At 33.5% G+C, this 24,789-nt stretch overlaps 1 protein-coding gene and 1 pseudogene across 14 annotated transcripts in view; both read right to left on the bottom strand.

Annotated features, from left to right (window-relative positions):
- Positions 1-24,789, bottom strand: part of C2CD5 (C2 calcium dependent domain containing 5) — a 101,468-nt gene that overhangs the window by 56,394 nt on the left and 20,285 nt on the right. For 6 of the 14 annotated variants that reach the window (XM_032855276.1, XM_032855284.1, XM_032855279.1 and 3 more), the window contains exons 5-10: positions 17,721-17,816; positions 14,641-14,796; positions 13,407-13,605; positions 8,156-8,307; positions 2,726-2,811; positions 1,942-1,974 (exon numbers count right to left, since the gene is read on the bottom strand). In XM_032855276.1, coding sequence (XP_032711167.1) covers positions 1,942-1,974; positions 2,726-2,811; positions 8,156-8,307; positions 13,407-13,605; positions 14,641-14,796; positions 17,721-17,816 — 722 coding nt within the window. Of the gene's footprint in view, positions 1-1,941; positions 1,975-2,725; positions 2,812-8,155; positions 8,308-9,294; positions 9,420-13,406; positions 13,606-14,640; positions 14,797-17,720; positions 17,817-24,789 lie in introns of all 14 variants that reach the window. The other 8 variants (XM_032855278.1, XM_032855283.1, XM_032855287.1 and 5 more) reach the window with 3 other exon arrangements.
- LOC116866364 lies at positions 15,610-17,307 on the bottom strand (annotated as a pseudogene).

Here is a 24,789-nt window from a genome sequence, read left to right as displayed (position 1 = left end):
TAATTTTACCCCATTATTGAAAACATCACAATTATTAAAAGAGTTTGCTTTATATCAATGTTTCCCAAAGTGTGGTCCTCACTAACAGGTATTTCACATGGCAGATTCCATTGTAAAATATATTTGGGAAATACTAAGTTAAACCAAGTCAACTAGGTTTCTTTACTGAAGAAAAATATATCTCCCAGCATCTGAAAAGTAACTTCATTTTTCTTATAAATGAAAGAAGAGTCATATTGAAAAGTAAACCTATTTGCTTTACATCAAATCATTCATAGGTAGACCCTAAATGTAATCAAATTTGTATCTCTACATCTTATCTCCTAATCAATTGACACGTATTACCAAGATCCTGTCAACTTATTTTTCACTGATTTTGTAACACTTTTATTTTTGAAAACTGTTACTTGAACCCTTTAAATAAAACATGCTGGACAAAGGTTCTCTTTTCCTAAGGGCGGGGGGGAAGCCATACAATTTATGAAGGATGGCAAAGAATAGAAATTAATATTTTAAAAATGAATATAAAAATGATATTAAGTGTATGTTCACCTCGATCGAGTATTCAACTTGACAGAGTTAAGGCATATCTGAACACATATGGGAAAAACTCTTCATACTTCTGTACAAATTTTTTCCCAAAACAAAGATATACTAATGGCCACCAAAGGTGAATGGGAAAGCTAAAGACGAAGCTTGTTCTATTTATTGTGTACCCAGGATAGTGAGGTAGTCTCATAAACTCAAGTAACTACTGCAGAGTTAGGTAACATAAACATATTACCAACTCGGATTTTATAAGGTTGTAAATGAAAACTATAGTTCTCCCACATCTTTCCTGTTAAGTCCATAAAGATTATCTAGAAATGTATACCCAATGTAATAATGTGTCCAAAACTTGAAGAATGTTTAAAAGCATATTTGAAAACATAAATTTTATCCAAACTAAATTTAAAACAATTTTTATTGATTAGTATTTTTCTTCTCTTAAAGCTAGATGTTTACAAAAGCTCTTAATATCGATAATAAAGTCACAGGCACAAGATACAGGCAAAATCTCATATCTCATACCAGTTTTTCTGTTCCTATGAATTCTAGAACAATTACAAGGAATAATCCTAGTATAAGGAACTCTGTAGAGAATGTAAAACTGGGAGTGGGGAGGAGGTAAGAGCATTCTGGCCTAAGAAATAGTCACACATACCTTCCCCCTGACCCTCTTCTCTGTGTTTCCAGTCTCTTTTTATATTTGGTTTCAATAAATGGTCCCAGTGTTTAAGTGGGCTTTTGCACAACAGTAGCTGATATGCCTGCAAGTTGTGAAAGCAGCTCAAGTGCAAAAGCTGCCTGCTGAGGGGTAAAGCAAACCACCTTGTACCTCTAATGTCTCATCATGCTGATTGATTAGCTCAGCTCTGCTCTGCTCCCCCCAACCTTGTCTGCAAGTCAAAGGGTACATACAGATACTTCTGCACAGTAAAGAAAGTCTAAAAAAGGAAACTGTTATATTGTTTGTAGTAACAGAAACTGAAAACCCTATTCTCAAAAAGCTAACCTCTAGAGATGAAATATCTTTTTTAAAAAAATGCATTCTTTTAAAGGTATTTACTGTTTGATCTTTTTTTTTAATGCTAGTGTAAAATGGGAACATGTAAAAGAAAATTCTGTAAATGCTTATAAACTTCCAAATCAGACACAATGAAAGCTATGGGACTGTGCCTTAAAATAACTGACATAACATATAAATAATCATGCACTGTGTTAGTTGAGTAGAAAAAAAATGAGCCTCATAGTACTAATAAATTTTTTTAAAATGCATTACGAAAAGAAATAAAGCTGGCAACATTTGTTAAAGCTTAAATAAAACTTAAATGATCAAGATTAAAACTAGAACAGCTACCAATACAAGAAAAAGGCTCTCACACATGTTCAGAAACATACCCGCCTTCTACAGAACCTATGAGGCGATCCTCCCTTAGCAATGAAGTTTATACAAAAAAAAAAGAGAAAAATCATCCAAAAATTGTGACTCTTTATTTTCCCAATTAACAAAGTTAACTAAACATTAAACTTATAATAATTAAAAGAGATGTATTCACATACCAAATAACCACACTGTTTATGTTAATCTGTAGAAATACTGAATCTGTGCATTTCTTACCCCTGAGATTGGCCAACCATAAAAATAATCTCAGCATATAAATATATTAATTTACTGAAGAATTATCTTTTTTTTTTTTTTTAATGTAGTCTCCATGCCCACCATGGAGCCCAACACGGGCTCAATCTCACAACCCTAAGATTAAAACCTGAGCTGAAATCAAGAGTCTAATGCTTAACCAACTGTGCCACCCACACACCCCAAGAAAGATATTTAATATAGCACAACTGAAATATTTTTTTCTGAAAAATGTCCACTATTTCCTTTTGTATATTATAATTTTAAGGTAAGATGAGAAATGATTTCATCACTCAATGGATATTTCCAAATAGATTATTTCTAATAAAAGATTAGAGGACAAAAAAAAAAGTTACAGAATTCCAAATTAAAATTAATTATTCATAAACAAATTTCTTTAATACCTTAAATAAATTTTGGGACTCTGAAATTATGTTACATGTACATGATCAAACCAGTTTATGGAAATAAGTTATAAATATGTAGAAGCATGATAATAAAATCATATTAACAGTGTAAGAATAGAGAATATTGAGTGTCTCTTACCCTTTGTTCCAGTGCTGACTGAGTCTGTTGTCTTAAAAGAGCTTTAAACGGCCCCCCTTCTTTTCCAGCACTACCACTTCCCATTCCTACAGAACATCAGTACATAAATAACAACCAAAAAACAACTATAGAAACAGAAAGTTAACTGCATTCACCTTCATAACTATCATGAGTCAAAATCTCTTAAAATGATATAAACATTTAAAGTACTTGACATGCAATTAGGCACATATTTTACTATTTTATTCACAAAGTTTTTAGATGTTAAAACTGATCACAGTGAGTTTCAGATTCAATCTGTTCTAAAACTTATTTTTAAAATTTTGTTAATGTATGAATTTTTGTATAATATTCAATTTTTGAAGTGTTGAGTGAGTCTTCTAATACAAAATAATCAAGATACTACCAATTACAATTGACCCTTGAACAACATGGGTTTCAACTGCACAGTCCACTTATACATTAATTTTTTTCAATAAGTACAGGATAGTACTATAAATGCACTTTCTCTTCCTTATGATTTTCTTCTAACATTTTCTTCCCTCAGCTTTACTTCATTGCAAGAATACAGTATATAATACATGTATTATAACTGTTTTAATTGACTGTTATCAGTAAGGCTTGTGGTCAAGAGTAGACTATTAATAGTCAAGCTTTTGGAGAATCAGAAGTTATATGCCCATTTTCAATTTGCGCAGGGGTGTGTTGCTCAAGGGTCAACTGTACTTACTATGCTCACAATTTAGTAATACTTACTAAAAGAAATCTAGAAACATCAAATGTTTGTTTAAAAGTAACTATAGAGAGAAGCACATTTAATTGTGCTTACTTAAAATATTCCAAAATTCTCTAAAGAGTATGAATTTTAGGCAATTTTGAAATATAGTCCAATCTATTTTCTGGTAACTTTCCATTCCTAAATATAACATTCATGACAAAACACTATTAACTTTCATAGTTTTCAATACTCATTTGCAAAAATCAACATAAAATATTTTTAAAAACTAAAAATCACAGACATGTAATAGACACATCACAAATGTACATAGCTATGGATGAGAAGAATTATATTCCCAAGCTCTAAGATGTATTTTTTAAAGGCTTAAGTTTTAATTTCTTTCCCTACTTTATTTTATTCTTTTGATAGTACCAATAGACCAATTATGATCAAAGAATTATAGAAAGTAGGGGACAGGTGAGAAGCCAGTGTTCTAGAGACTAGAGTTAACAGTTCAATCCCACCCTTTCAAAACTGAAGATACATACAAATTTACTGCAATGACTTAAAAAAGGAACTAATTTACTTTCACATTTTTAGCTGTTCTTGGATAAGGAAACAAAGGTTAGCATGTGTATAGTCCCATTCTCTTCTTTAAAAATAAAAAAGGAACATATTTTTCTTGTAGGAACCTAAATATGGATTTTAGAGACTATACAATACTAAACATAGAAATGAAACTAGTATCTTTGTATGAAGCATATTGAAAGCCATAAAATAAAATGTAATTTTGTAGAAGTAAATAAAACATCAGAAAATACAGCAGAATAATTTGAAAATCAATGCAATGGACAGAAAAAAAATGGATAAAGAAAGAATACCACCAAAATGAGACTTAAACCAATTCAAACAGAATAATTTACTAATGTAACCATATGGCTTAGCAACATGATGGTGCAGGTCCGAAGTGAATGGAGTTGGTGTGAAGGGAAAGAAAGTAAAGCATCTAAAACAGAAACTCTAGAAATAAAACCCAATAATCCTTGGAAATATGCAGATCTATGTCCTCAGACATATAATTTTTTTAATAAATAAAATGACTTCAGCAGAATATTCATAATTATCCAACCAGTAATCCTCAACCATCACTGTAATCATTTAATTCTGTCCACCAATAAGAAAAATAAGAAGTATGCCCTGTGCAAGACACCCAATACTTCTTTAATAGTATGAAATAATTACTTGTTTTCAAAGGTGAGTTAAAATAAAGGGATTAAAAAGCTGACATAATGTGATCCTACCAGAAGCAGCCAGGAACAGCTCTTCACTGAAAGAAACACTTTTCCTCAGAACTGGGCTGACAGGGCTAGAATGATGAGGGGGAAGGCTAGATTCCGAGAGTAGGAGACAGGACTTTTTAAGATGAAGGGAACCACAAGAGAGAGAGGGGGAGCTGGGACACAGGTAAATCCTAGGCCCCTGTGAGTAAGGTGCTGTGGAGGAAAGTAGCAGAGAAAAGATGCAGATTCAGAAGATGACCAGAAAATGCAGAATAAGGAAAGCAATGATGAAGCAAAACATAACAGTAAAAATGGATTTTAAAATGCTACATAAATTACACTAAGCATATGAAGTCATTAGCAAGACCATCTATCCAACACAATATAAATTAAAGGCATAGTCTAAAACATAGTAAAACCTTCATAGAACTTTGCATTTGTTAAAATTTATTAAATCACTGACATGGGATTTTGTGCCATTATAATCACTTGGAGCGGATTTCTCAAAAAACACTTAAATAACCTGCCTTTTTTGGGTTAAGGTTGGGTTAAGGTTAAGAATGTATAAAGTTAAAAGGTATATTTTGTAAATTTTTAAAGCCAGAAACTCACTGCCTCAAATATAAACATTATCTAAAGTGGCAAAGTACAGTTCTTCAAATGTTACTAAAACATATCACTTATGAGTATTTTAATTTAATATCCATAAAAAATAAACAGCACCACATTAAATGGTTGCCATCACTAATTTGAAATAAATATTAACTTCTTTCTGTGCATCTTTGAGATATATATTACTCCTATTCTTTTTCCTCTAAAATTTTAAATATTCAAGTTTGATCATAATACTGTTTGCATTTACAAGGATTTGAGTATGTAAGGGGCAAACACTCTCAAATCACAAAAACTATACATGGTTAAAAGCTTGACTTTTTTTTAGCTTAAGTCACGTGTCAAATCAATATCCTAACACTAGCATTCTAAAATTCCACTCCTACTAGTTGAGTACTTGAAAAAAATATGAAAATAAAGCCTTGTAAAACATCAAAAATCAGAATTTATAGAAATAAATCAATATGAATTTTTTTTTAAATGAGACCTATCTTTTAAAAAATACAATAGCTTTAACTACAAACAGAAAACCAACTTTCTCAGCCTAAAGCTTTGTTAACTTTATTTTTGTTCCCCGGTTGCATATAATCAATCAATCATAATCAGCTTACCCCCACTATTCCTCAAGAGACTGGTTTTGTATATAGGTAAATTTGAAGACAAAGAATTAATGAAACACACACTCAATTATAGTTTTAGAAATTTTAAAACAATTGTAATTTTGTCATTTCAAATCTCTTCTGGAATATTCAAAGATATTTAGGGATTCACAATAAGTGAAAATATTAAAAAATTGTTAATGTTCTGTAAGTATGCTATTAAACATAATGACTAGCATATGATAGTAGAAATACAAAATTATTTAGAAGATGATAAATACATAAATTATATCATCTGATAAATTATTTATCAGATGATAAATACAGAAATACATGAGAATCAGTTACTATCATAAATAAATCTTTAAAAACTAAAATTTTAGAACTAGAAAATAAAATGTAAAAAAGCTTTCATTGATAATACAATTGATTGCCTATGAGAAAGATAAGGGAACACAAATCTGATTCAGTTAACTTATTACTTGACAATCTTTTTCCGACTTGGCCATTTGGTGAATTAAAGAAAAGGAAACAGAAAGACCAAGAAAATACTTCCAAAAACTTGTCTGTGATGTGACAAAGAATAAAATACAGATAAAAATATTGAAAAGCAGCCTAGAATACACAAATAACCAATGCTCAAAGCCTGAAAAAAATTTTTTATGAAAACTTATTCTTTAATACTATTCTAAGTCTTTCTTGTTTTGATAGGCATGAATTTGGAGGCCAGAATCTCATCCTTTATTTAAATAAATAAACAAACAAATGCACACACATTTCACTATGGTTGGAATGGTTCAGTTTTTATAGTATAAATATGGTTAAGATGCCACATTAAATAGCATCAATTACTATCAAGTATCTCATGATTTGGGGCACCTAGGTGGCTCAGTCAGTGAGTGTCTGACTCTTGATTTTGGCTCAGGACATGATTTCAGGGTCAGGGGATTGGCCCCACGTGGGGCTCTGTGGTCAGCAGGGAGTCTACTTGGAATTCTCTCTCTGATCTCTCTACAGTCCCATCCCAGGAGCATGTGCGCACACCCGCTTGCTGGCTTGCGCGTGCTCTCTAAAATAAATATGTTTAAAAAAAAAATCTCATGATTTTTAGACGTTATGCATATTATGTACACGTAAATAAAGAATAAAGCTATTGTCTTCAAAAAATTAGGTATCCATAATTATCTTCCTCTCACTCTGTGACTACATTTATATAAAAATAGATACTAAATCTACAAGCTTTCTTTTTAATTCCCTTTTTTAGAATTAGCACTGGTTTTCAAAGTTGATTTCTTTTCATTGTTTTCATAAAATCTGGGATCATTTTATAAATTTCTTGTGTAACACACAAAAGGTTATTAAAGATGATAAAATGACACAGGAAGTATGCAAAATGTTTTCATCAATCTGGAAAGAAAACTGATAGACAAAAACAATATTTATAAAAATTGTTAACCACTAACTTTTTAACTTTTTACATTTTATTCTTCTTAATGATTTGAATAACAATTCTACTTTAAGAAGTAATGAAATAATTTGATTTTTTAAACAATTTTTATCATAAAACATTCACAAAAACTCACAGAAATTATTCATCAAAATACAAATAGGAGAGGGAAAAACTATAAATTGCATACCTTGAGAAATATGTAAGAATAAGTAAAGCAAAAATGCTACTTTTTAACCTAGAGAGCAAGACTAGCAAAACCAAGCAGTTGAAATAGCAAGAAGTTAATAGATATATGTACTCCAATATAACCATTTCAATTCTAAAAATTTTTTCATAATAAAATCTTAGAATTAAATTCAGAAATAGAAAGAAAATTGAATTTGAAAATGTTTCTACTACATGAGGAATTGGATTGCAAACCACTAATGTTACCTTCTATTCAAAAGCTTTAAGATATTATTCCTCATAATATGAGCATGAAATGAAAAAATGTCTACATGCAAAAATAAATTCTGGACTTCATATCTACACTATGATTAAATCAACAAATACAGATCTTTGAACAAGATAATTTCTGAGCTATATGAAATTTTCATATTTTAATGGTAGTAACTGAAAATGATCAGTATTCTATTATCTTTTAACTTAAATGCCAAAAATAGAGGAGGAAAGCCTTGGATGGAAAGCTAATAAAGAACAGAAACAAATCTGGAAAAAAAAAAAAAGAGAGAGAAAGAAAGAAAAAGAAAAAGGTGGGTGGAAGCGCCTTACCAGTTTTGGGTGTCAAACTCAAATCTGTGTCAGAAGAAGAGGACTGTCGACTGTAGGACTTGGAAGGTGAAAAGGAATAAGTTTGGTTTTTCAGAGGGGTTGAGGGTCCTGATGAGTGAGTATTGGGATTGGGATCTTCATTGAAGGGAATCCTGCCAGAAGAAGGTGGAGAAATATTAAGCAATCATGTGCCAAAGGACCTGACGGAAGGCAGCATGATCCAAACACCAGGAATGTATTGGGCAGGGCCAGCAGTCATTTCTTAAGTGTGGAGCTGGGTATGAGGCCAAAGACAACCAATTGCTGTTTAACCATTCATCATTCTCCAGATAAATAATTATCTGCACTGAAACAGTTAATAAGCCAAGTAAATAAGCAAAGAAGCATGAAATGACAGACTAAGGGGGTAAAAAATATTAAAAGGAAAAGTAAACAAAAAAAATAAATACATGACTGAAAATACTTTCAAATAAACAATGCTTTTTTAAGTTACAAAGAAAAAATGATGCTGCGAATGGTGTGTGCAAATATTCAGAATAGTTTTTATATTTGCACACACAGATATCTTCAAAAGAAAAATGTTTCCTTATCCTATAGCATCAAGAGTGCCACAGCTAAAAACACAGCAGAGAGAAAAATGAATATAGCTACACAGAACCATTGCATTTTATGCAGAAGAGTTGCTTACCTGTTTTCCAACAGCTCTCTTCCACAGAATAAAACAGACCCTACTATGTAACAGGTTTTGTACATAAATAAAATAAGAAAATCAGAAGCTTTGACAGCTATTTCATTTAGAATCCAATCATCAATTTTATTTCTAACCAAATGCAGAAATAATGGCAAAACACATACTGGAGGATACTCCTAAGTCTTACAGGATGCATACATAAGATAGGGTTCTTACAGGATCTATGGAAGAGACTTTGGAAGCTAGAACACTTTCACTTCAGAGTAGTGAGAGCCTCTGTGGTGGCTACATACTGGATTTCTTCACTGCAGCTGGACTTCAAGTAAGAAAAGGAGGAAGCAAAGACTTGTGGCACCTGCCTACACTACGCTACCTGCCTGCCTGCCCTTTACAGCCACTCTGCCTGTGGCCTGCCTTCCCCAGCTCTGGAGTCTGAGCAGTCTCGTACCAGTATAGATGAGAGTGGGAACAGACACAGAGAAGTTCTGAGTAAGTCGTGAGCCAGTAGCAGTGTGAATTGGGCTGTTGTGAGTCGAGCGGCATCCATGGCTTGGAGGATGAACCAGCGGAGACCTGAGGGAATTTGTAGTCAAAGTGGAAGAAAAGAAAACAATACATACAACAGATAGCAAAGTTATGTTAAAATAATTTCAAAGGAGCTTTAGTTAGGGGAGAGGAATTTTTAACCCCCAACATGCAAAAAAACAGACTGAAATTTAAAAAGAATAGCTAAATACTAACTTGTTAGGATACAGTTATAGTTTTAAGGGATCAGATTAATAATTAGGATTGTGAATAAGAAAAACAGGAATAGTGGCATTAAATAAGAAAGACTAAGATTTGGATTCTGAGTTGCTTTAAAATATTTTTGATCACCATAAAGTTTACTACACGGGGACAAAACACCCATAAAAATGAATAGTCAAATATAAAGCTCTTATGCTGCTTCTGAAACTGAATGCATGTAATTATATTTTTCTATAAAGAAAGTTTAACAGAGTTGTTTCTGTCTATAATAGCAAGACAGTGGTACTAAAGAATATGAAAATGACAGCATAAAGAAAAATAAACTAAATGGATATAAGCAAATATAAACATTCCAGTATTTCAGCACTCCAAGTATATTGCTTTCCAGATTACACTGGAAAAAAAAAAAAACAAAAACAAAAACAAAAACAAGGGGACACTGCTTTTCAAAACACATTAATAAAAAACAATGTAGATAATTTTTGTGTGGCTCTCAAATAGATTATTTAAATTTAAAGAGTCTATTAAACTACATGCTGAATTGAAATTTTTTATCAACTGACATCCTGCAATAGATCATATCTATGTGGATGTATAGATATATTTTCATCACATACACACAGATATATATTCACATATAATATTTAAATTTTCATGAAGAAATTCTGCTAAGAGGGCATAGTTACACTGGGTAGGGAAAAACAGCATATTAGACAACTAAGAATCCTTTACTTCATATTAGCAATTATCTCACTAAACAGTGCCTTTGCTTATGCATAAGGAGGGAAAAAGAATCATATGTGAATACACTCTGAAAAACTACCATATCTCCATTTTTTTTTAAAGCAGATCAAGAGTTCAACTTTTCCTGGCCTCTTCTTTTTTACTGGCCAGTGAACATTCCCAGCAATCACAATTTGTCAAGGTTCAAACATGAGCTACCATTAACGGGCAATAATAATGGTCCTTCACAGAATCTACAGACTATTTTCTGAAAATATCACTGGTTTTACGATAGGGCAATGTTTCTGTTTTTGTTGCTAGTTTAAAATAAAAATGTGTTTAATACAACTGATAAAAATCAAACATCTTATTGGTGACCTATTTGTATACAAACAACAGAGTGAGGTTTCGTTTTTGTTTTCTCTTTCTCTGTTGAAGTGACTAATGTAGTTAAAAATTCTAAGAATCAGTACTGTACAGAGGAGAAATTACAGCTAACATCTCTTAAACAGTACTTTTTTTTTCAAAGTAGAGAAGCAGTACGTCATATTTAAATGCACTTTCTACCATCGAGATAGTTCAGCAAGGAAATACCAAAGAGATTTATATCATTCATTACACTAAATATCTGAAAGGGGAAAAAAAAACAATTAAGTAGAACACAGTATTAATAAAGGTAAAATAAAATGAATAAAATAAAACGAACATTGTAAAAGCCTCAAGTTATGACATCTAGTTAAAATCCAAATATAATGGACCATCACCATATGTATTCTTGGAGTTCTAATTCTTATCAGTCTTCTTGCATGAAAGATTACCTTGCAGTAATACACCAGTGACATTTCTAATATTAAATTCATTCAGACAGGAACATAATCCAAACTACCTTTTATCAAATTCCTCTCCAGAATCAATGTTGTAATTAAATGTCAAAATAATCATAATCAGTTGAATCATAAAACAATTTAAACTAGCAACCAAAATTAATCCATTATCAAAAATACAAAGAAACTGGCTGAGATAAAGCAGCCCAAGTACTGAGTTGTTTTGTTTTTGTTTTTTTTAATAGCACGACTGAGGTAGAAAGATGTCTTTCAAAAAATCTTAATGAAGCAACTTAAATTCTTCATGATGTGAATATTTGGCAACTTGGGGCAAACAGGCTACAGCAAAATTAAAAAAGCAGAATATTTACACAATCCCAGAAGATTTACATTAACAGAATTATTCTTAAATGTAGCCAAAACATATTCCATTACTATCACTATATCATTTTAAGACACCAACAGACAATATAATATTCTCTTTCTACTAAATAATTTAGTGAAAAGAGGAAACCCTCAGACATCACAGCTGCAAAAGCAAGGCCCCTTCAGGCAACTTAGAGAAAGCTGGAGGACGGCATGAGAAGGAGGTATTCAAGTCTTTACTTAAATTTGGTGTGGAAAAAGAAAATAAAAAGTGAATCCCTCAAGAAGTTACACCTGCAATCTGACTCTACCTGTGGCAGGAGGCAGTTCTTATCTTTTTAAAACATATCTTAAATGGAATATAGAGCAAATTCACTCTTCGATTTATTTAAAACAAGTCATTTCACTTGCCAACGTACTTTCCAATAAAATCAGGCAACATATACATAATACTGTGCTCTCTCATGACTAAAATTTAATCTGCATGACTAACAGGAAACAGTTAAACAGAATAAGCTTAACAGGAAAATCTCATTTTTAAAAATATTGTTAAAAAAAAATTTGAATCACCATATTGTACATGTGAGACTAACAGAACACTGTATATTATGCTGGAATTAAATTTTTTTTAAAAAGATCGTGATTGTTTTCTAGTCAACCTTTCTTGACTATTGTTAATCCAGGAAGCATTTCAGGTTTTCTGATTACAGAATCCTGACTCCTTGATGATACAAGGCAGGGGTCAGCAAACTACACAGGTCAAATCCATCCTGCACCTGTTTTGTAAATAATCAGGTTTTACTGGAACACAGCCACACTCATTTATTTGCATACTGTCAATGGCTGTTTTTATGTTACAATGGCAAAGCTGAATAGTTATGAGCAAAGATTAAATTATTATTTACCTGTATCTTCTGGTCATTTACAAAAAAAAATTGTTGACCCTTGATCTAGAAGAATCTCTAAATCAGTGGGTCTCAATGGAAGTACTACTGGCATTTAGGATGGAACAAGTCTTCATTGTACAGAGTTGTCCTTTGCTGTGTATTAACAGTGAGCATTTCTAGGTCCCAACCAGGATCTGCCCCCACACCCCAATCATTATGACAGAAAATTTTCATTTTAAACATTCCTTGTAGACAGCACCATCCCACCACATTGAGTATCTTCTGCCTTAGACAAAAATGATATCACATAAGCCAAATCCAGCCAACCAAAATGTTTTGTTGAATCACACTCAGTTTTTATAAGATGTATGAGCCTAAATTCCTTTAGCTCAGGAACAGCAAACTCCTTTTTTTGGTAAACAAAGACAGGAACTATATGGCTAGTGCGTGAAATATTTACTATCCGGCCTTTTACAGAAAAAGTTTGCCAACATCTGCTTTACACAATCCTCAGTACTCCCTATTTAATTATACTCAATTATTTTATTTACATAAACTGTCCTCTGTAAACATTTGCAGGAGACCCCTGCATGGGTCAATCTTTCCTGCTATACTTCTCCTTTCTATACTATGTGGCTAATAATAAGCATAATTGGATTATCAGGTATAATACTGGGTTTTAAGCATTCCCCAAAGAGTAAGTAAAAATTCCATAAATACCCATTTTATGCTCTGAATATACAGTGCCTAAAGATCTGAAATAAGTTTAGTCTTACATTATTTAACTTGAATTTCGTATTAAGAAAGTATAAATAAATTATTAGGAATAGCTAAATAGAATAAGCTTCAGATTTTCATGGTCATCTCTGATAATAAAAATTACCACAGGAAAAAAAATCACCATATTAAAAAATGTATGTTAAACAACCCTACTAGAATATTTCAAATCAAATGAAAACATAAAAGTAAAAGATAAAAAGCTCCATAAGAACGATTCATTGATTCATACTTACTCCTTCATTTCTTTGGATGGGGAATTACATGCAGGAAGGAATGCTGCTGGGCTACTTAGTTTATCCAGTGTACACGCTGTTCCTATGGCTCGTACCACTAACCCAGATTCACCTTCCAGATCAAAACACTGTAAGTACCCAACAACTGCATTTCCTCTCATTTCAAGCACTTTCAAGCCTATCTTCCTCTGCAGTTCACCTGCAAAAAAAGTGAAGAAAATGCATTCTGCTTTAGATCTTCACATTACATAATATAAAGCTGGATATGGTAGCAATAAAAAAAGTCAAAAAATCATAGATTTTTAGAACTTGAAAAGAACCTAAAAGATTATCTGCTCTAGCCTCCTAATTTCAGGGAGGTAAGACATTAACTAGTTGCATTTTACAGATGCAGCAAAATTAAGATTCACTCATTCATGCATTCATTTACCAAATAATTTTTGGTTGTGTACTATGTGCCTGGCATTCTTCCTTTCTTCTAAGTGCTAGAAATACAGAGGTAAACAAAAAAGATATATTATTTAATATATTAAATAACATTATATATTATAGTAAGTATAAATATATTTATAGTGATTTATAAATATTAAAGTATAATTGATATATTTTTAATATAATATAAATGTGTTTATATTTTATATTTAAAAACAAATTTATTATATATAAATACAACATTTATATTTATTAAATATAACATTTATACTCATTTATTGTCTGATATACATATGTGAATATACATACATACATATATATACACATACATATGTACATATACATTTTAAATGAAAAACAAGTTTTTCAAAGAAAAAAAAAGTAATGGGGTAAGAATGGCAGGAAGAAGGACAGGGAGCTAAAACATATTGTCAGAGAAGAACTATGAAAAGGAAACAAAAAACATTAGAGAGATTACCTAAACTCTGACTATAAATAAATGCTAGAGGAAGGAAAACTAGAACCCAGTTTCCTACTTCCTTGCTCAGGGTTCTTTCCACTATGCCACTTCGTGAGCACAAATTCCTTTTACTGCCTAGTTAAGAAGGAAGTATAAGCTTCTGGTTCAGATTTCCTCTCGTAAGATGTCAACGTGGTACGTTCAGAAAGATTGGGCAAAGGCAGAGAAGCAGTCATATGCAATTCATAGCCTTCACTGTAAAATTTCACATAGCATGTCAAAAGGAAGTGAAAATTTAACAGTGTTAAGTAAATCAGTAATGAAGCTGTTTCTTTTAAATACCTGACATTAAAGAAATGAGTCTCTGTCTGGCCTCATTTGATGCCCTTGGTGTACGAATTCGATCAATCCATTGATATTCTGGGTCTTCGTTGACCACAAGCTCTTCTACAAAACCATGAATTATTACAGCTCTATAGCACTTTGGAATAGATGTTGCTGTTGAAAGAAATTTTCTATTATGCTTCTATTTATAACAAGGTTAAATTCAATTTAAAAAAAAATGTTCAATTAAATTCTTACCTTTTGGATATATAATACAAGAACACCTTTACTGTGCTAATTTAATGTAATTATAATAGTCATACTTCCAATCAGTCTTCTAAATTCCATATCGTTCTTAGAAATAATCATTTTCTGTAATAAGACCTCTTATTTTTCTTCACATAGTAAAAACAGTACATACAAATTATATTTTTATAATTTGGAAAACAGCCAGAGACAACCTTAGATAGCATTCAATACAAAGTTTAAAAAACCAAAATGAATGTCAGCTAGGTAATCACTGTATAAATAGGTACAAAGTGGGTAATAAATACAAAAAACTTTATTCAAAGCCCTCCGAAAAAGTTCTTCCTTACAACATACAGTGCAGCCTCAAAAGTGAAAACCATTACCTTTCTGACATAATCTGAGGAGTCATACAGCCCTGCAATTTCCAATAATCTTTTTTTTTAAAGATTTTATTTATTTATTTGAGAGAGAGAGACACAGCAAGAGAGGGAATACAAGCAGGGGGAGTGGGAGAGGGAGAAGCAGGCTTCCCGCCAAAAAGGGAGCCTGACACAGGCCTCGATCCCAGGACCCTGGGACAGCGACCCAAGCCAAAGGCAGACGCTCAACAACTGAGCCACCCAGGTGCCCCTCCAATAATCTATGGCCATATGGCCAACTGGTTCAGTAGTCACTATACTATTTAACAAAATCATTTAATATAAATAATACCAAATGTCGTTAGATTTAAAATAAGATCTAATTAGATCCAAAAAAGGGATAACCTAAAGAAAAACAAGCAAAACAATTTAAAAAAAAAGGGGGGGGTACCTAAGAACACCTATCCCAAATTAGTCTCTTAAAATAGATATCCATGCCTTAAAGCTAACTCAACTACTTAGGAGTTTTCAACCCAATTAATCCAGGCTGGCTATGACTGCCTACATCTGCCCAATGCCAGCCCATATTTCATGGCACTTGAGGGACTATAGCTGTAGATGATGCCTATTTAATTTTGGATAGCATCACAATATTTGGTTATAGTGCTCAGCACTTACCTTAACAATGTCTTATACTATAATACCACTAGAGGAGAGCCTGACTGGCTCAGCTGGTAGAGTGTATGACACTTGGATCTCAGGACTGTGGGTTTGAGCCCCACGTTGGATGTAGAGATTACTTAAAAACAAAATCTTTAAAAAAAATAAATAAAAATAAAAGTAAAAAAATAAAATACCACTGGATTTTTCTTTTTTGACAGTTACACAAAGTTTAATATAGTCATATCTTCTACACATTAACAAAGCAACTTGTTCTAACTTGTAAAAGAAAACTTTAATTGGCAATATTCATCACTGTGAAATTAATAAGATAAATATGAGAAATTACTTTAGAGCTTGTTTTTCACAGAGATTGACCTACTGGTAGAAGAGGAAAACCTATGGGGTACCTGGGTGTTCCCTTCAGTTAAGAGTCCAACTCTTGGTTTCTGCTCAGATCATGACCTCATGGGTCCTGGGATCAAGCCCCAAATCAGGCTCCTTGCTTAGTGGGGACTCTGCTTGAAGATTCTCTCCCTCTGCCCCATCCCCACCTGCATGTTCTCCCTCTCTTGCAAAAAAATAAATAAATCTTAAAAAAAAAAAAAAAAAAAAAGCTGTAAGCTTCTCCATAAGTTGATGTCTGATAATAATGCTTTCTAAGACTACTGCAGACTTCTACAAAATATACATGTCCACCCACCACAAATGGCTCCGTATCTGTATTACCTAATACAGATGGTATTAGATGGTCTATCTGAATTAAGTCTGATTATACAGCATAACACATGTAGCCTCATCAAGTTTGTTTTCCCAAATGTAGATATTAGAGAGCATGGGATTTGTTTTCATTGATTGTGAAAGTACAAGTCCATCTCCCCCTACGTTGTTGCTGACTACTGATAACCAGCTGACATCAAGGTAGCACAGGCTACTGTTCAGATATAGTGCATCACTTAACTCGTTATAATATCATACTTAACATATACACAATGCAACAAGGCAGTGATTTTCCTTCAGCATGTGGCCTAGATGAACTGCAGACTCCTCCTATTCACCATATGGTATAGGTAAGTTTGGGTATATTCCCTGAGTTTTTTGGTTTTCAGTTACGACTGTAGCAAATGCTATCACATTTTGCATTTCTAGACCACAGTCACTCCAATCTCATTTCTGTAAGGATGAATTAATTTTTAGCATTCCTGCAAAACACATCCCACCCTCATTTTCAAACTGCTTTCCAGTCATTCTTAGATATTTCAGAGTTGTATTATTATGCAGTGGTTTTGCAATCAATTCTCACCTTCATGCCCAATATTACTAACGTAAGATTTAACTAAAAAAGATTAAGTTGTTTCATTAATACATGGATTCTTCATTGAAATTCTGGAAAAAATCCAAAATCTTCACCAGTCATTCTACCAGCAGTAAGCAACTGTTACCACCAATGTTTAGTGTGATTTCTTCCAGAGTCTGGAGTAGGGGCTAGAGTATAAACCAGAGTAGGGTCAGGAAGGGTGGTCTCCTTCCTGCTGCTCCACAAACTCCTCCAACCTCGTAGTCATGATAACCATGTATACCTCATGCCCCAATGGACTATTCTAACAAAAATTTCTAAGAACTTGGAAGAAATAGATTTCATTCACTTTAAAATCAAATAAATAGTCCCCAGAGCTCCAGGAATTGTTACTGAAAAATGGACAATTCTCTCTTAGGTATTAAAACCAAAGTACAATAGGTTTTCCATTAGCATTCTGAAGTATTAATTTGATTACCTATATTTGACAATTAAATACCCTGTTAAATGTGAAATAAAATGCATTTACTTACTACAAAAGAATTTGACTCCACACGACGATTGCCTAAATCGATTTAAATCATTGAAGAGGTCTACTTTGACAATTACATTGATTTCACCACGGATACCTAAAATTTCAAAAGGAATATCAAGTTTTTACCTTAACAAAATGAAGCACAATTAAATAATCCAGCAAATGAATGCCAACTTACGATTTTAAAATAACATCAATCATAATAGCAATGGTAACTTTTTTCCTAATTATTTTTATTCTAAGTAGTTTATTACATATTCTGAAGTACATACACACACTAGAAAATGAATAAGTCTCTACTTATTTGAATCAAGAGAACTGCAAAGGAGCCACATTTGAACTGATGACAACAATGATGACAGTAACATCTGAGCACAGATAATGTTCTAAATGCCTTACGGGTAGTATCTCATAGATCTCACACCAACCCAGTAAGGTAATTTCTGTAGTATTACCAACCTCATGTTATAGAGGAAAACATTAAAGTTTAACGAAAGTTAAATAATTTGCATAGTGTCAATAACTAGTTAAGTAGTACAGCTAAGATTAGAAGTCCGATCTTACATGGTCTTAACAACAAATGCAAAGAACCTGATTTAACACAAAAGCTTTATTCTTTTCAATGAATATATTAAGTTAAAATGAGCTAAAAAAATTCCAAAAATAAGGGTTTTTCAGAATATGCCCTAATAAATAAAAATGACCCGGTCTCGTCCTCTAAGCAAAGAGAGAGCCTAAAAGTAGTAGATCAGAAAGGAACAGAGACAATATACAGTTACAGTCACTTTACAGGCAATACAATGGCACTAAATTCATATCTCTCAATAGTTACCCTGAATGTTAATGGGCTAAATGCCCCAAGCAAAAGACACAGGGTATCAGAATGGATAAAAAAACAAAACCCATCTATATGTTGCCTACAAGAGACTCATTTTAGACCCGAAGACACCTCCAGATTTAAAATGAGGGGGTGGAAAAGAATTTACCATGCTAATGGACATCAGAAGAAAGCAGGAGTGGCAATCCTTATATCCGATCAATTAGATTTTAAGCCAAAGACTATAATAAGAGATGAGGAAGGACACTATATCATACTCAAAGGATCTGTCCAACAAGAAGATCTAACAATTTTAAATATCTATGCCCCTAACGTGGGAGCAGCCAACTATATAAACCAATTAATAACAAAATCAAAGAAACACATCAACAATAATACAATAATAGTAGGGGACTTTAACACTCCCCTCACTGAAATGGACAGATCATCCAAGCAAAAGATCAACAAGGAAATAAAGGCCTTAAATGACACACTGGACCAGATGGACATCACAGATATATTCAGAACATTTCATCCCAAAGCAACAGAATACACATTCTTCTCTAGTGCCCATGGAACATTCTCCAGAATAGATCACATCCTCGGTCCTAAATCAGGTCTCAACCGGTATCAAAAGATTGGGATCATTCCCTGCATATTTTCAAACCACAACGCTCTGAAGCTAGAACTCAATCACAAGAGGAAATTTGGAAAGAACCCAAATACATGGAGACTAAACAGCATTCTTCTAAAGAATGAATGGGTCAGCCAGGAAATTAAATAAGAATTGAAAAAATTCATGGAAATAAATGATAATGAAAAGACAACGGTTCAAAATCTGTGGGACACAACAAAGGCAGTCCTGAGAGGAAAATATATAGCGGTACAAGCCTTTCTCAAGAAACAAGAAAGGTCTCAGGTATACAACCTAACCCTACACCTAAAGGAGCTGGAGAAAGAACAAGAAAGAAACCCTAAACCCAGCAGGAGAAGAGAAATCATAAAGACCAGAGCAGAAATCAATGAACTAGAAACCAAAAAAACAATAGAAGAAATCAACGAAAGTAGGAGCTGGTTCTTTGAAAGAATTAATAAGACTGATAAACCCCTGGCCAGACTTATCAAAAAGAAAAGAGAAAGGACCCAAATCAATAAAATCATGAATGAAAGAGGAGAGATCACTACTAACACCAAAGAAATACAGACAATTATAAGAACATACTATGAGCAACTCTATGCCAACAAATTCGACAATCTGGAAGAAATGGATGCATTCCTAGAGACATATAAACTACCACAACTGAACCAGGAAGAAATAGAAAGCCTGAACAGACCCATAACCAGTAAGGAGATTGAAACAGTCATCAAAAATCTCCAAACAAACAAAAGCCCAGGGCCAGACGGCTTCCCGGGGGAATTCTACCAAACATTTAAAGAAGAACTAATTCCTATTCTCCTGAGACTGTTCCAAAAAATAGAAATGGAAGGAAAACTTCCAAACTCATTTTATGAGGCCAGCATCACCTTGATCCCCAAACCAGAAAAGGATCCCATCAAAAAAGAGAACTACAGACCAATATCCTTGATGAACACAGATGCAAAAATTCTCACCAAAATACTAGCCAATAGGATTCAACAGTACATTAAAAGGATTATTCACCACGACCAAGTGGGATTTATTCCAGGGCTGCAAGGTTGGTTCAACATCCGCAAATCAATCAATGTGATACAACACATTAATAAAAGAAAGAACAAGAACCATATGATACTCTCAATAGATGCTAAAAAGGCATTTGACAAAGTACAGCATCCCTTCCTCTTCAAAGTGTAGGGATAGAGGGCACATACCTCAATATTATCAAAGCCATCTATGAAAAACCCACCACAAATATCATTCTCAATGGAGAAAAGCTGAAAGCTTTTCCGCTAAGGTCAGGAACCCGACAGGGATGTCCATTATCACCACTGCTATTCAACATAGTACTAGAAGTCCTAGGCTCAGCAATGAGACAACAAAAGGAAATTAAAGGCATTCAAATCGGCAGAGAAGAAGTCAAACTATCACTCTTCACAGATGATATAATACTATGTGTGGAAAACCCAGAAGACTCCACTCCAAAACTGCTAGAACTTGTACAAGAATTCAGTAAAGTGTCAGGATATAAAATCAATGCACAGAAATCAGTTGCATTTCTCTACACCAACAACAAGACAGAAGAAAGAGAAATTAAGGAGTCAATCCCATTTACGATTGCACCCAAAACTCTAAGATACCTAGGAATATACCTAACCAAAGAGACCAAAAATCTATACACAGAAAACTATAAAGTACTCATGAAAGAAATTGAGGAAGACACAAAGAAATGGAAAAATGTTCCATGCTCCTGGATTGGAAGAATAAATATTGTGAAAATGTCTATGCTACCTAAAGCAATCTACACATTTAATGCAATCTCTATCAAAGTACCATCCATTTTTTTCAAAGAAATGGAACAAATAATCCTAAAATTTATATGGAACCAGAAAAGACCTCGAATAGCCAAAGGAATATTGAAAAAGAAAGCCAAAGTTGGTGGCATCACAATTCCAGACTTCAAGCTCTATTACAAAGCTGTCATCATCAAGAGAGCATGGTACTGGCACAAAAACACACACATAGATCAATGGAACAGAATAGAGAGCCCAGAAATAGACCCTCAACTCTATGGTCAACTAAACTTCAACAAAGCAGGAAAGAATGTCCAGTGGAAAAAAGACAGCCTCTTCAATAAATGGTGTTGGGAAAATTGGACAGCCACATGCAGAAAAATGAAATTGGACCATTTCCTTACACCACACATGAAAATAGACTCAAAATGGATGAAGGACCTCAATGTGAGAAAGGAATCCATCAAAATCCTTGAGGAGAACACAGGCAGCAACCTCTTCGACCTCAGCTGCAGCAACATCTTCCTAGGAACATCGCCAAAGGCAAGGGAAGCAAGGGCAAAAATGAACTATTGGGATTTTATCAAGATCAAAAGCTTTTGCACAGCAAAGGAAACAGTTAACAAAACCAAAAGACAACTGACAGAATGGGAGAAGATATTTGCAAACGACATATCAGATAAAGGGCTAGTGTCCAAAACCTATGAAGAATTTAGCAAACTCAACACCCAAAGAACAAATAATCCAATCAAGAAATGGGCAGAAGACATGAACAGACATTTCTGCAAAGAAGACATCCAGATGGCCAACAGACACATGAAAAAGTGCTTCATATCACTCGGCATCAGGGAAATACAAATCAAAACCACAATGAGATATCACCTCACACCAGTCAGAATGGCTAAAATTAACAAGTCAGGAAATGACAGATGCTGGCGAGGATGCGGAGAAAGGGGAACCCTCCTACACTGTTGGTGGGAATGCAAGCTGGTGCAACCACTCTGGAAAACAGCATGGAGGTTCCTCAAAATGTTGAAAATAGAACTGCCCTATGACCCAGCAATTGCACTGCTGGGTATTTACCCTAAAGATACAAACGTAGTGATCCGAAGGGGCACGTGCACCCAAATGTTTATGGCAGCAATGTCTACAATAGCCAAACTATGGAAAGAATCTAGATGTCCATCAACAGATGAATGGATAAAGAAGATGTGGTATATATACACAATGGAATACTATGCAGCCATCAAAAGAAATGAAATCTTTCCATTTGCGACGACATGGATGGAACTAGAGGGTATCATGCTTAGCGAAATAAGTCAATCAGAGAAAGACAACTATCATATGATCTCCCTGATATGAGGGAGAGGAGATGCAACATGGGGGATTAAGGGGATAGGAGAAGAGTAAATGAAACAAGATAGGATTGGGAGGGAGACAAACCATAAATGACTCTTAATCTCACAAAACAAACTGAGAATTGATGGGGGGAGGGGGGCTGGGAGAGGGGGGGTGGGGTTATGGACACTGGGGAGGGTATGTGCTATGGTGAGTGCGGTGAAGTATGTAAACCTGGCGATTCACCTACCTGTACCCCTGGGGATAAAAATATATTTTATGTTTATAAAAAATAATAATAATAAAATAAAATAAGATAAAAACAGAGAGAGGCAAACTATAAGAGACTCTTAATGATAGAGAAAAAAATGAGGGTTGCTGTAGGGACGATGGGTGGGGGATGGGCTAAATGAGTGATGCACTTCTTGTGATGAGCACTGGGTGTTCTATGTAAGTGATGAATAACTAAATTCTATTCCTAAAAGCAACACTACACTGTATGTATCATTGAATTTATTTTGAATTATTATTTTGAATAATTTATTTTGACATCATTTTGAATTATTATTGAAACTTGAATGTAAATAAAATACTTGGAGAAAAAAAAACAAATGACCCGGTCTCTATTCCTAACAATTACTAAATATTTTTACGGGACTGTCCTGATTGCATGTCAATCAAATTCAGTTTTTGAAGGCCTTCTAAGAAGAGTGACCTACTAAAATAATGAGATGATGTTCTTAACAAAGGGTCCATAAACATTAAATCAAATATAAATAGCATTTAATATAAAATATTTAGAAAATTCATTCATTCATACTGCTATTGCCTTTAATCTAAGCTGAGCTAAGACTGATTATTTCTCCAGTGGTGTGTTTTATTGGTAATACACTACTGGATTTTATTTTCTGACAACAAGAATAATATACTTATATTAAAGAAAATACAGAATAAAGCAAAAGAGGAATAACAGGATTATAGTTCAGAAATAAATCTATCCAAGAATAAACATTTTATCGGGATGCCTGCATGCTCAGTTAGTTAAGCGTCCAACTCTTCGTTTTAGCTCAGGTCATGACCTCAGGGTCCTGAGATGGAGCCCCATAGGGCTCTGTGCTCAGCAGGGAGTCTGCTTGAGATTCTCTCCCTCTGCCCCTCCTCATACTCTCTCTCTCCCTCTCTCTAAAATAAAGAAATAAATCTTTTTAAAAAAAGAAAAAACATTTTATCATGTATTCTGCCAATTTATCATATCACATATATGCAATTCTTTTCTTTCTAAACAAATACGTAATCATCCTATAATAATGTTTTATAATCTGAATTTTACAAAATTTTACAATTTTGCTATGCCATTCTACTCCAAAAAATGCATTTTGATCTGGCTGAACAATTCATGATCTATATATGCTCTAACTTATCTAAGTAAATCTTCTTTTCCAATTTATTTTAGCATTATAAATATTAATAAATAATAATGGAATGTAAGTGTCATAATAAATATACTTTTACATAAATCTCAGTTTATTATAATAAACTACTATCAACAGAATTGCCAGGTCAAAAATGTAAAATGGGCAGAAAGATGCTAGACTATAGAAACATTTGCCAGTTCCTTATGCGTCCATCTGCCATTCTAAAAAGATGGCACATTTTTAGGCTGACAGGTCTCAAACTTTCTGATGTCAGAACCACTTTATAATCTCAAAAATTATTGAGAACTTCAAGGAGTTTTTGTTTATATGCATCATATGTCAGTATTTACCATGTTATAATTAAAATTAAAATTAGGAGGGACACCTTGATGGCTCAGTCGGTTGGGCCTCTGACTTCAGCTCAGGTCATGATATCAGGGTCCTAGGATCATACTCCCCGCTCAGTGGGGAGTCTGTTTCTCCCTCTCCCTTTGCTCCACCCCCTGCTCATTCTCTCCCTCTCCCCCTCTCTCTCAAATAAATAAAACCTTTTTTAAAATTTTAAAATTAAAGATTAGGGGCGCCTGGGTGGCTCAGTGGTTAAAGACTCTCTACCTTCGGCTCGGGTCATGATTCCAGCGTCCTGGGATCGAGCCCCGTATCGGGCTCTCTGCTCAGCAGGGAGCCTGCTTCCCTTCCTCTCTCTCTGCCTGCCTCTCTGCCTACTTGTGATCTCTGTCAAATAAATAAATAAAATCTTAAAAAAAATAAAAATTAAATTAAAGATTAAAAATTAAATTGAAAATGAAAGCTGGGAATTTTAAAAAGTATTTACTTAATACTAAAAACATTTTTATAAAAATAACTATATTTTGAAAAACAAAAAACTAGTAATAAGAATAGCACTTACATTTTTTTAGTTCTCTATAATGTTTAGCTTCATGGAATACAGTTAGATTCTATTTCTGGTCTGTATTCAATGTGCAGTAATATCATATATCATAAAAACTCCAGAAAGTCCCACTGTACATTTGTAAGATGATTTTTAAATCATGCATTTACTTTCTTTA

Source organism: Lontra canadensis, unplaced genomic scaffold (genome assembly GCF_010015895.1).
Source record: "Lontra canadensis isolate GAN:19392208 unplaced genomic scaffold, GSC_riverotter_1.0 scaffold9, whole genome shotgun sequence".
Lineage (NCBI taxonomy): Eukaryota > Metazoa > Chordata > Mammalia > Carnivora > Mustelidae > Lontra > Lontra canadensis.
The sequence above is the reverse complement of the archived record's forward strand: the minus strand, read 5'-3'. Positions and strand labels throughout refer to the sequence as shown.